Source organism: Lissotriton vulgaris, chromosome 3_1 (assembly GCF_964263255.1).
Source record: "Lissotriton vulgaris chromosome 3_1, aLisVul1.2, whole genome shotgun sequence".
NCBI classification, from domain to species: domain Eukaryota; kingdom Metazoa; phylum Chordata; class Amphibia; order Caudata; family Salamandridae; genus Lissotriton; species Lissotriton vulgaris.
In genome coordinates this window covers 1,927,585,884-1,927,599,407 of record NC_141689.1, presented here as the reverse complement: position 1 = coordinate 1,927,599,407, position 13,524 = coordinate 1,927,585,884, and the positions used below count along the sequence as shown (strand labels likewise).

General features: G+C 42.5%; 1 protein-coding gene across 1 annotated transcript in view; it reads left to right on the top strand.

The window, feature by feature from the left end:
* SPOCK3 (SPARC (osteonectin), cwcv and kazal like domains proteoglycan 3) overlaps window positions 1-13,524 on the top strand; it is a 1,207,618-nt gene that overhangs the window by 1,132,112 nt on the left and 61,982 nt on the right. The window contains exon 6 of the mRNA XM_086962399.1: window positions 6,435-6,554. Within this exon, the coding sequence (XP_086818525.1) occupies window positions 6,435-6,554 (120 nt within the window). The remainder of the gene's footprint in view (window positions 1-6,434; window positions 6,555-13,524) is intronic.

Below are 13,524 nucleotides of genomic sequence, written 5' to 3'. Positions count from 1 at the left end.
CTAATTGCGATTCCCTAAAAAAATCGCAATTTGAGAATCGCAAAACGAAAATGACCTACATATGCCCCTTTATCTATGCAATATTTTGTGAGTCAGGTGGCACAGTAGTGAAATTAGGGACTTTGCAAGTAAGAAAAACATTATTAAAACATAAATCTTGCAGCACTTTAAGAAAATGCCTTTAGACATTGGTACCTGGGAAGGGTGAAAAAGGGAAAACGATACAAGGATATACCACACAGATTATATTTACCTAGAATGGTGCGAGGAACAACTCTGGCCACTGACTGGGACAAGGAAAGGGCTCCCAACTAATCAGGTGCCAACTGGACAGGACAGGCAACCTCCGGTAAGTGCAATGTTTATGTTTATGTTTATGTTTTTGGGATTTTTATTGCGCACAACTACCCTGGGGTGTCTCGGCGCATATAGAACTTCCTGGGACAAAGAGCAGCCAAATGAATGATTGATTGAATAACCAAATTTTCAGAAGTTTACGGAACATGATGAGAGTGGGACTGGTTTTGACGGACAAAGGGAGAGAGTTCCACAGCCTGGGGGTTGATACTAGGAAACGTCTATCTCCCCAGGTGTTGGTTCTGGTACGTGGGACAGAAAGGAGCTAGGTGCAGGATGAGCGAAGAGATCTTTTAGGGGCATAGATCCGAAAAGCATCTCTAAGGAATCTGGGTCCTGAGTCATGGATGGCCTTGTAGGCGATACAGAGTGCTTTAAACTTAATCCCACTCTTGACTCTTAGCCAATGCAGGTGACGTATGGCTGAGGAGGTGGGGCGGTGACTGGGGATGCCGAGCAGGATTCTGGCTGCCCCATTTTGAACTGTTTGCACTTTAGTTAGAACTTGTTCTTGCGTGTTGATGAAGAGAGCATTGCCATAGTCCATCTTGGAAAAAACGAGGGTGGTGATCAGTGTTTTTCCTGCCGTTGGAGGGAGATATGGCAACAGCTTCTTAATCTTCCTCAACATATAGAAGGAGGATGCAACCACTGCGTTCACATGGTGCTTGAATAACAGCTTGTCATCGAACATGACACTGAGGTTTCTGACCCTGGCAACCGGAGTGGGAGGTTAGCCCATTTCACTGGGCCACCAGATGGAAGACCATTCCGGCGAAAGGTTGCCAAAGGTCATCACCTCGGTCTTGTCTGAATTTAATTTCAAGTAGTTATTCGACATCCATGAGCTAATGGCCAACATCGCCTCCTGGAATCTAGCAGCAACAGCTGTTCCATCCTTATGCACCGCCAACACCAATTGGGTGTCCTCCACATAGGTGGTTAAGCGCAGTCCGTGTGCTTTTATAACCCTCTCCAAATCCGCCACATATATATTAAATAATGTGGGGCTTAGCGAGGAGCCCTGGGGCACCCCACACGGAAGGGTGAAGGTGGGTGAATAGAAAGTGCCCAATTTCACCGCCTGCGTGCGGTTGGCCAGAAATGACGCAACAAGGTCCCTGGCAAGACGGGTCACCCCCAAGGATGTGACACGGTTGATCAAGATGGAGTGATCAACCGTGTCAAAGGCAGCGGACAGATCTAGGAGAACAAGGACCGCCGCCCAACCTGGTCCATGATAGTCCTAATCTCGCCGGAGGCCTTTATCAAAGCTGTTTCTGAACCCAAACTGGGTGTCATCTAGAAGTTGATGGTGATCGATGAACCCCGAGAGCTGTTGGTTCATGACTGCTTCAAATATTTTGGCCGGGATTGGGAGGCAGGCAATGGGTCTGTAACTGGCTGAGTCAGCGGGGTCCAAGGACGTTTTTTTTACAGGGGCTTGATGACTGCCTTTTTCCAAATTTCTGGATAAATGCCTGTCTGGAAGATGGAATTACATAAGTCCGTGAGCGGGGACGTGATAACCTCTGTGAGAGCACTCAGCATGGAAGGGGGGCAAGGGTCTAATGGAGACCCGGACCTAATAGAGGTAATAAGCTTGCTGATCTGTTCAGTCGAGACCATATGAAATTTGGAAAAGGTAGAGGTGGGTAAAGGGGACAAAGGAAGGGGGTCAGGGCACTCCGAGCGTTTAAGGGAAGAGAAAGATGAGTAAATATTGGTGACCTTGGTGGAAAAAAAGTCGCTACCGCATTACAAAGATCTTGAGATGGCTCAATGGGAGGCCCTGTCGGAGGGTTAGAGAGAGAATCGACTACTTGGAATAGCTTTCTTGCGGAGTTCTGGGCGGACTCAATCTGGGCAAGAAAGAAGGCGCTTTTGTGTTTAATAATAGATTTCTTATATAGCGTTAGCGCATCTTTGTAGAATTGCTTGTCCGAAAGACTATAGTGCTTGCGCCAGCGCCTTTCTAGATTCCTACAATACTGTTGTTGTAGTCGGAGATCCTCCGTGAACCATTGGGCGGATGGCGTAGCCCGGTTAGAGATGATGGATTTGGCCGGGGCAACTTGATTAATTGCATCCAGAATCCACTCCTGGTACCTGCTGGACAATAGGCTGGGGTGTGGTGACGCCTCGTAAGGAGATCCAGCCAAGATATTAGATAATAGAAGATAGTCCAGGTTTTTCCAAGCTCTGGTACTAATGGGAGTACGAGCTGAGGACTGAGGAGGGTTGGGGTTATGAGCCAGGATGGTGAAAATGACTGCAAGGTGGTCCGACCATACTACGGGAGCAACTGTAGACAGTGCAATATTGGGATTGTTGGTGAACACACCATCAAGCATATGTCCTGCTTGATGAGTAGGGGCTGCCACTAACTGCTGTAATCCTTCAGCTGATAGGTCGGCAATAAGTTGAGTGGTGTCTTTGTCCCCTGCGAGTTCCAGATGAAAATTGAAGTCCCCCAAGATGGTATAGTCAGAATGACCTAAGGAGAGTTCAGTTAATTCATCAAGAGCCGAAAGGAAACGAGTATGCGGGCCTGGGGGACGGTATAAAAGAATCCCTTTAAAAACTTGATCGTGATTGAGTGTGATGGTAAAAACACAGGCTTCACAATCCAGTCGATGAATAGGTTCGATTTTGGAGTGAGAAACCGATTTATGGACGATGGCTAAGCCACCTCCTCTCCCCGTGGTTCTGTCCTCTCTTACCACACAGAAGCCTTCCGGGGTGGCAGAACAGAAATCCGGGCCAAAAGCAGCATCTCCCCAAGATTCAGTTACAAACAAGATGTCCAGCTCCTGGCTTGCAATGAATTCCGTTTCGGGAGGGAGCGGGCGTTAATAAGCGCCGAGCGAAAATAGCGCTTAGGTCAGAGTGCTCGACTACTACTCTGCTCTCGATTCTCCTTCAGCATACGTTGGGTCAGTGACAGGTCTGTGACAAGTCGGACAATCTAACTGACTAAGCCTACCTTAGTTATACCATTTCAGTGTGTGTACCACCCCCTTAATGTTGCAAATTCTCTGTATTCCCTTCATTTGATTTGTTACAAAGACGAGGAGAGGTCATCACACCATACCAGTATGAGATCATTTCTATGCGATATAGTTGATCAAGTTTCCTGCCCATAATTTACTTTCACATGCTTTTATTCCACCCAGCAATATTTGCTTCAAATCATATACAATGAATTAAATACAGTCCATATCTCTTCCTCTCCTGGGGTCACACATTCAGGTTCTCAGGAACATTGTGAGTACATCAGGACTTTGGCTGCTTGTCAATGTCAGCGGCTTCAAGGTTTTCTGTGATCATCTGCGCAGACGCAGCCCTTTCAAAATGAAGTTTGCGACACCCTTCAGGCCCAACTACGAGCTATCAATGAAGTCAAAGAGAGACATATTAGAATACAAAAATAAATGAATGCACTGTATACCACTTATTTAAATTCTAACCCCATTACTTTATTTTAAGTATAGCATTATTAGTTAAGCAGAACATACAACTTTTAGTTCGAGCAGGAGCATGTACATTAGTATGTGAAGCATGAAACGGCCATCTTTGGCACTAGTGTGGAGCTGCAAAGAGTTCCCACCAAAAGCAAAGATACGTCACACTACGTAGGTGTGGCAGACGCATGCGCAGAAAGGTTCCCTTGTTTTCGGCGGCCATATTAGGACACTCGGGTTACTGTTAGTAAAAGCACATAGGTAAGCTTCCCCAAAATACTAGAAATGTCATGTAGTGCAGTTTTAGTAATCACAAAACAAGTTGGTTAATAAGTTACATGTTATTCAGAGAGGATTGAATATGAGCAAGTTTCTGTACGTATGAAACCTTGCTCCATCACTCGAACATGTAAAACCTTCGAACACATGTCCTACCTTTAAAAAACAGTGCACCCTGCTCCATAAACGTGTAGTGCTTCCCTTAGGAATGACTTATAAGTATTACAAAGGAAGGTTTAGGCCTGGCAAAAGGTTTATTTTGCTAGGTCGAAATGAACCTTTCAAAACTGCATTACAGGCTGCAGTGGTAGGCCTGAGACAGAGTTTTAAAAGATCTCTCTACTACGAGTACTGCTGCTGTCTACTAGTAGCACTTAATATACAGGCTATTGGCACATGTAGTATCATTTACAAGGGACTTACATTTAAATCCAATCAGGCCAATAGTACCATGTTTGTAGGGAGAAAATGCCAGTACTTTACCTCTTGTTAACATGGAAAAAGTGATGGCAGTCCTGATGCGAACACAAAAACAACGGAAGGCAAGTATCTGGGTCTGACCCTGCAAAAACAATCAGGTCCAACAGTCAGTTACTAATAGGCTCAATTACTGTTTGACCCTTCATTGTTTTAATATTCATCCTGACACTCTCCTTCTTGAGTGGAGTAAAATTCCATATTTTTCATGAGCAGTTTCATAGTTTTGCTCCAGACAGACATCCATAATTTCCATTGTGAATGCATTTTCTGCATGTGCTCTTACATCTACTATTTCAAAAAAGTTTTTTAGTTGTTTGAGGCCATGTGCTACTTTGATTTTGTTTTATCATTTTCTCTCCTAAATGCCTTGCTTCCAGATCTTTGGTCTAAAAATATGTACATTTCTCTCTTGTTGCAAGTTTTAGGTATGCCATGTATTAGCACTTGCACAATTGATGTCAAACATGTTTTGTCGAAACATTCTCAAGGTCATATTTAAGATATTGTCACTCAATGCAGCACAACAAGTCCCCTTGCTACGATGCACTGTGTGACAAGGAAAGACAGGAATGCCCATATTTAAAAGAATACAGAACATTCCTGCCTTTTGCCGTGCGCTGGCGCGGTTTTGACTGCCTAGCGCTAATGCCGGCACCCCACATTTTCAATGACTTTCACAAGAGCAAAGAAGAGAAGTAATGTGTAATATCTGTGTTGTAACACAGAAGACCCTACTTTGGCAGGTGAGTACTAGCCTTTGTTTATATTTTATGTAAAAAAGGAATTAAAACTTTTGTTTATTTCTTTGTAATCTAAAATGCCTAATATTAAAAATTAAAGCCCTCCTTTATGAGGGAGTCATTCAGCACAGAAATTCATTTTGCTGTACCGCACTGTGTGACAGGGAAATTCAACAAAGTTAGTATTTAAGGGAACATAGCACATTCCTGTCCTTTCCCTTGCACTGGGGGCCATTTAGGCTGCCAACAACCGAAGCATGCAGCCTTGCACCATGGTGCATCGGTGCCTGCAATGCATGCAGGATTTTTTTGTTGTTGTAGGAAAAGGCACCTCTTGCACAAAAATAATCCTTAGAGGCATATTCTTCTTTGTGTAATTAGGAAAATAATGGAATCATTTTTTCATACAAAGAAAGTCTGAAATGCAAAAAAAGGGGGGTAATCGAAAGCAAATTTGTAAAAAATGTATTTAAAAAATGCGTGTGGCAATGTTTAAATGTAAAAGCAAAAGAGATATTAATAAGGTTATAAAAGGTCAGATGATATTAAAGGAAAGACAGTCAAAAATATACAGTATGGGTATATAGTTTTCCTTTTTCGAGCCTTACTGCAGGTGGTAGATAAAACAGTCCATCAAGTGATTGAAGAACTATTTCTTGAAGTTTACCTGTTTTAAAGGACCAACAGTCATTGTTCAACAAAATTATCAATAGAATATGTTGTTGGCAAAAGACGATATCAGAATTATTTAATTAGTTAATAAATCATTAATCTGCAATTATGTGCACTTCAGCATCATCAAATTTCGTGTAAAATGCTGCTAACCTGGTCGATGTTACAGATCACTGATGTATGTAGGTGCATTAGTGTCTGAACATGTTTATGAACAAGGATGGAAATAAATGTAGTCCTATATTAGGTGACAAGAAGATATTTTTCCACAAAATTTTACAGTGTCTTTAAATAAAATGTTATTTTTTTTTTTACCCACATATGCACCAGAAGTCAATCTAATATCGTCAATTGGCAGTGAGGTGAAAAGAACTGAAATTCTTTTAATGTTCACATATTCCAGAGACAACATTGATGTGCGGCGTGTTTATCTATTTTTCAGCATGTAGCGACCTCCAGTTTAGAGAAATAGCCAACAGACTGAGAGAATGGTTTAAGGCCCTTCATGAAAACGGAAGTCAGCGCAAGAAGACCAAATTATTACAGCGACCTGAAAGAAGCCGTAAGGACCTTTTGAGTTATTTCAGTCTGATAAATGTTACTTAAATGTTATGATTGGAGCCGGAAACCGGTTCCACTTTCCAATCAATAATCGTTGTTGTGTATGACTTAAATTGTCTTTGAACATTGTTCTTTTTATTGAAAGAAACTGCCAAAAATTTCTCATTTCTCCCCGCTGCTCTTCATCCTACATTTTTCTCACGTTTGTGAAATCCACTTTTTACTTTTTGGAGCTTGTTTCTCTAGGGTGCAATTTAAAGACATTTACAGCTGAGTGTACAAGCCCTTTTACAGTCACAAACACTGCAATTAACAAAATCATAGGTTTGCCGTAGCAAAAGGGCTATTCAAAATGTACAAAAGCTCCCTTTTCAGGAGCCTTTAATGGACGCAGGCTGCTTTAAAAAAAATATATATTTCTGCTTTGGGAAAAGAAATGCACGGATGTAGTTTCGTGGGCCTTGCTGGTCTTCACCCTTGCACTTGCAGTCCATCATATGGGGGATGACATTATGACCTGCCTAATTAACATCCTTTAGTTAAGTCTTTTTGTTACCCCCCTATTAATGGACAGTTTGCAATGCGACCTATTAGTACTCTGGTTGTGTCACGATTGACTTCTGATTAGCAAACCAGAGAGTGCAAATTGCATAGCTCTGGTTTCTGAATGGGAATAATACAGCTGCCCATTAGTTTTGTAGTATTACAGATCGCCTCTGACTCGTAGGGCAGAGATGGTATTTACATTAAGCTTCCACAAACAAATTCCCCATCTTTTTCTTAGATTTGTGTGGTGAAATAGAAATTCTCACTGTTAACAGGAAAAGGGTTCAGGCCTGGCTAATTGCACAACTCTGTGCAGAGGGGACTGTATGGAGCCACCGCACCATCCTGAGGAAGGTCCCACCAATGCCGAATCGCTCCAGGGTGCAGAGGAAGAAGGAATATTCAGGGAGGGATCCTTGTTGGAGAGGGGTAGCGTCGCCCCACTTAAAACATCCCATAGCCCCCTCCCTTGATGAAAAATAAAATGGTAATTAATTTCCATTTCATTTTTCATCATCTCATCCTGAATTGGCCTGGGCAGTGAACTCTGCTCCGTTTGTGGTGTTTGCGCAGTTTTCCGCACACACCACGGAGCATGCAGTTTTTTCCTCACTTGTGCTAATGTTAAGTTGGCGAGCGCAAGCAAGGAAAATCCAACATTAAATCTCCTCCCAAGGAGATTTCTCAACTAAGGCGGTCGCGACTGTTCATGTTGAGAAACCATCCGTACCTATTGAGGAAGCTGCTACTTGAGTAGAAAATCTACAGGAGCATCAGAGGGAAGCTGTGCCATTCGAGCTGATTTTCCAGCACGGGCCAAACACCAGGCGCTAAAAATCAGAGCAAATAGTGTGACCTAACGTACTCTGCCCAGGTCTAGTCTTCAACTGAGAGTCAAGTCGATGCGGGCCTGCTGAGTGACAGCAGGGAGTAGAGGTGGGCAGAGGGATAACTTTGCACTGTTTAAAGTTTGCATGTATCTTTGGACATGTGGGTTGAGCATAAGTGCAAGCCTCCAGTGCACTTTGGAGAGCCAAGTGAGGCCACCCCCTTGAATCAGGACTCTGCTCACAGACTGCATGTGAGCAGGGCTGGGATTGTGGTAGGTGTATCTTTAAAAAAATAAAAACTATTTTGTTTGCCCACTCGCCCACCTTTCCCCCTTCCCCTAGATGCCAGTCACCACTGGGAACATTTATCACTGCCAAATACCTTTTCGGCATCCAAGGAGAGGGGCAGTTTCTCACTTTCATCCCACTTTGTAAACCAGATGAGATGTAGAAGAGAACACACTTAATACCTGGAGAAGAGATGGAGAAATGAATCCTACCTGTTCTTCATGAACCATAAGATGTATAACCCTTATTCGCCCAGTAGCCAGAATTTTCATGTCATAATTAATGAGGGAAATTGACCTATAGTTGGTGCAGGAGAGGGTATTCTTTCCCGGTTTAGGAATCAGGAAAATATGCGCACTATTGAATTCTGCATGCTTACTGGCATCTCGTTAGACACACAATAAATTGGGGATGATAATCATAGGCATGGCTTTAGAAAATTACAACAGAAAACTGAAATTTCTTGGGGTTTTGCAAGTCACCATGGATTTTATCCTCCATGCTATCTCGTCCACTTTTATGTCAACTTTGAGTTCATATCGATGGTGCCGGGACAGAAGCGAGAGCCGAATACCTTCATGATGGTATCTTCGCTGGTGGTTAAAGACAAGCAGGCAGAGGTCGAGCAGTATAGAAGGTGGGGAATTATTTCATGATGGCTGCAAGGTGTAACACGGGCATGCCAGATACCAGGCAGAGATCGAGTTTGAGACACAGGGGGGCATGATCAGAGATGCTGTTTACCTCAATCACACAGGAGCTGACTTTAGAGAGACTGGGAGAGCTGAGCAGTAAGAAGTATGTTCTACATTCAGTTCCATGCACAGGGGACAGATAGGAGTACGTTTTTAGTCAGTGCCAGGGATCCAGAATTGCATGATGTCCTCAAGCATGGTCCTATCTCACGCATCATGGGCGCCACAGTTGTCTAATCTGTCGAAGTTAAGTCATAGACCATGTTCCAACTACCTTCCACTGCAAGTTTAGTCTTGCAGAATTCTGTAAGGAGCCTGTTGAGTGTATAGAGCCATGCTCATTTGGACCCTCTGGGGCATACACTGATCCGATAATGAAGACACTGTCCAGTATTTTTAATTTCGCTAAAACATAGCAGCATGTGTCATCAGTCCATATCTTCAGGACCTGCACAGAGAGTTTATTATGAATGATAGTGGGCACTTGAAATGTTCTTGTCGTGGGCATTGTATCTTGAGTGTGAGGTGGTACAGATGCCAAGGTAGCGGAGGAAAAAACATTGACAATTTAGTCTCTCTTCAGCTCAGTAGATTCGATGCCTGTGAGATGGGTCTCCCGAATAAGAGATTTGTCGGGACATTTCGATTTCAGATAGTTAAGAGCCTCCTTCCTCTTGATATAATGAGTCAGACTTTCCACATTGAAGGACCAGATAGATACATTTTTGACTCTCTAAGAAGGCCTGATAGTAAAGCAGTCCACAAAAAAGTGGGCACAAAGAGAAGTACCAAATTAAACCTAGGATGGTGACGGAACAGGTGTAGTGTCACACATTTTAGTGTCCTTTCTTGTATGCAGCCCTGGAGAAGCCTAAGGGGCACTATACAGAGGGAGGATGTCAGGGCCAATGAGAAGATAGTAAAACAAAAGTTTCAAACTTTGGTTCGGGTAGTGCAGGTGTCCTGCTAGTGTGCCCATGCCCAATGATGGCAAATGATTAAGTGGAGGATGAGTGTTCATTGAGTAGGAAGACGGGCAGTAGGTGTCATGGTTTGAGCGGCCAGCGGAATTTGTCTCTGGTAGCAACCAGTGAGAGGGAATCCTTATCTCCAGACTTGTCAGTCCCCCTGCTTTGATTATCCCAGTCCCAAACAGGGGGGATAATGCCTCAGGCTGAATAGGATTTGTTACCAAATGTACTATGGCCAGGTGCAAGCGTTCAATCCATTGCTCATGGTCTGAAGGGTCAGCGATGTACAATGACTGTTTGGTCAGCTCTCTCGTGCAGCCCAAACCAGTCATGCTCACTGCATTGCAGCATTGTGATTGGTCAGTGGAGCCTGAACGTGCATCCTGTTCCTCCGAAGAGATCAGGAGCAGAGATGCGGTACCCGGCAGCAAGGTACGTTTAAAAAAAAATATTTAGGCTCCCCTTACCCCCTCTACGGGCCACCCCTGTGCCCGCCTCACCACCTGTGAGTCATGCCGCCCGCCACTGATTAATGGTAGACATTTGCACAGTGCTAAAAGATGTGCTGTACTTGCCCTACTAAAGCTGGCAGATCTGATGTATTTCAATTTAAATGCATTTTAGGCTATGCATATGATATTTGAGACAAAAGGACAGATTCTGATACAAGTAGGAGCGAAAACAATTCCATTTGAGCAAGAGTGAGTGTTTTTCAGTTGTCCATTTGTTTTTTGGAGAGTTGAGTCTTGTGTTTGTAGCAGGTATGCAATTGAGTGCAGTACACAGGAATCAGAGGGCATTCCAGACATGGACACATTTTTGGAAAAAAGAGGGTTCAAATCTTGGTTATATTGAGTTTTGTCATAGGGTGTCCTCACTTTGTGGAGCCTTTCTGCCTGATGTGTATCACATGAGACTTGAACTTTGAGTTTGACTGGGCTAAGGGATTGTTTAATCAAGCTTTTTAGGTCATTATCACTGCATTGTGAATGGTAAAAGGGTGCGGGGGGGGGGGGAAATTAGAAGGGGTTCGGTTTATCACCAGTAAATTGAACACAAACTAGCTATTTTCCAAAACGCAGCAAGAGAATATGAGCCCAAGGTAACAGGTGGTGAATGGCAAAAAGTATATTATATTTTATTATTAGTCTGCGGCATCTTCAGTGCATGGGCTACAATATTCTTTCTCAAGATATTCTTCATTTGGCTCCATGAAGACAACAATGGACAAATACATTTGTTGTACAGGGGATTTATAAAAGCATGGGTTGGGGTGCATTTGGAATCCTCCAATTTGGTTAGAATTCCCAACTCATTGACAAAGAGACAGGTCAAACCCTTATGTTTTCAGTGAGTCATATGCTAGGATGAATGTTGTAATCACTTTTGAAGGATACAGATGTGCATCTCTGGCAGTGCCATCTAAAGTATTTTTGTGGCCACTAGCTAAGACATATTTTGGGTCCCTACATTCAGAAAATCTTTACATTTATTGCTCCTTTTCAACTTATACAAGCTCTAATTGTGCAAAACAATACTAAATTATATGTTAAACTTTCAGAAACTGGAACATATAAAAACAGCTGAAAGCCCAGACTGTCACACATTATCTAGCCAAACAGTAGCAAAATATAGCTTTGAAGAAACATTAATACAGCTATTTCTTTTAATCTGTGAATCTAGATTTATTGTTTCGTGCAGCATCAATATTTTATATGAAATGTACTGTCTAATCAGCCTGTTCTTTGCATGGTAGGAAAAAAGAGTTAGGGAGACTTGTTGGATTTTTAGTTGACTAATGCCCAATATTAATATAAGATATATTCACGTTGACCTGTGAGATCGCAGCTTTCATTTGTGGATATTCGTAATCAGCAATATATTCCCCCTTTCATAGCTCGCATTCCTGCATCACCAGCGGAAATATGTTCATTTTCTCCTTAATTCTCTTGCATGGCTTGTCCCTCCTCTACACATTCTAAGAGTACACTTCTCTGGCTAGAAAGTGATTGTCTCCTGAATAATAGAAACATGAAGCAGTAAGATACAGACAACACAGCAAGGTTAATAAAATAGTATAGCAAGAAATGTGAAGCAGAGTGAGAAAGAAGGTAGTTATATTCATGAGTTGGGGGAGATTTAAGGTTAAGAGAGATCGGTGAGGTAGCAAAACTGAAAGGTAGGGCAAGCAAAAAAGAAGAAGAGGCAGGCAAAGAAACAGGCATAGAGATAGGTAAGGACTTACTGGCACATGCATCAATATTGCATTTTGCGATTCCTGAATTGAGGAATTGCAAACTGCAATGCATCAAGAAATCGCTATAAAAATAGCGATTTCTTAAAATTCCTTAATTGCGATTCTCTAATTGAGAATCGCAATTAAAGAATACCTCCCCATCCATTCCTATGGGCTTAGAGGCCCATAGGAATGAATGGAAAGACATTCTTAATTTGCAATTCACCATTAGAAATTCGCGAATGCAATTTCAAGGGTGCAGGGGTGCCCAAAGGACACCCTGTTGCACCCCTGAAATCTGCTTAGAAGTACATTTTGCACACTCACATGCCCCAAGGGCATGTGTGTGTGTAAAATGGAACTTTGAAAAATGCACTTTAGTGCATTTTTCAAAGTTTTCGCAAATTATCATGAAGGTCAACTTCATGGTAATTTGCTCCCCTTATTTGCGAATTCGCAAATTTTTTGAGTTTGATGCATTGCATTTAAGGAATCTCAATTTGAGATTCCTTAAATGCAATCGCAATTTAAGAAATCGCAATTTTGTGATGTCTTAAATTGCGAAAATTTCAAAAATGTTAATACATCCCAAAAATGGGAATTGCATTCGCAAACGGCCGAATTTTGCGATTTGCACCTTTCGCGAATGCAATTTCCTTTGATGCATGTGCCCCTTAGAGTGAGAAAGAGAGAGCAAGAGAAAGAAGGAAAGTGGAGCAAGGGGTTAGGTGCTTTGGAGCGGGATAGAGAGAGAGAGGTAAGGTATGTTAGGTAGAGAAGTGAGGTAGTGAAAGAAGTATGAAGAAGTGCCCATTAGAGTGAGTGGTGAGGTAGAGAGAGTAAACAATGAAAAGTGAGATATACAAGGTCGTTTCTGGTAAACAGACAGAATGATAGAGGGGAGGAGAAGGGTAGTAAGAGGAGGTGCAAAGAGAAAATACGTGAGGCAGGGAAAAAGTTTAAGTTGCTACAAAGGTAATGAGAGGGTATAATGAGAACGATGTGATAGAGAGAGGGGTGAGGAAAAAGTTGAGGTAGAGACAGGTACTTTAAAGAGATGCATAAAGAGAGAACTGAGTAAAAGCGCGCAATTTGAACTAGAAAAAAGGTACTGAGATATCAGGGAGCAGGTAATGGTAGAAAAAATTGTTAGAAAAAGATAGGTAGCAAGACAGGACTATAGCTGAGGGAGAGGTGAGGTAGGGAAAACAGAGGTAGAAAGAGAAAAGAGGGGAGGTGGAGAGATGAGATAGTAAATTAATGGTAGGGTAAATAGAGAGGTTTGATAGGGACAGAGAAACATAGAGGTGGGTTAGAGAATGCAGATTTAGTGCGAGGTATATGTGGTACAAAGGTATGAAAGGTATAACCGTTCTTGCTGATGTCCTGGAAAGTGAGATTCTAT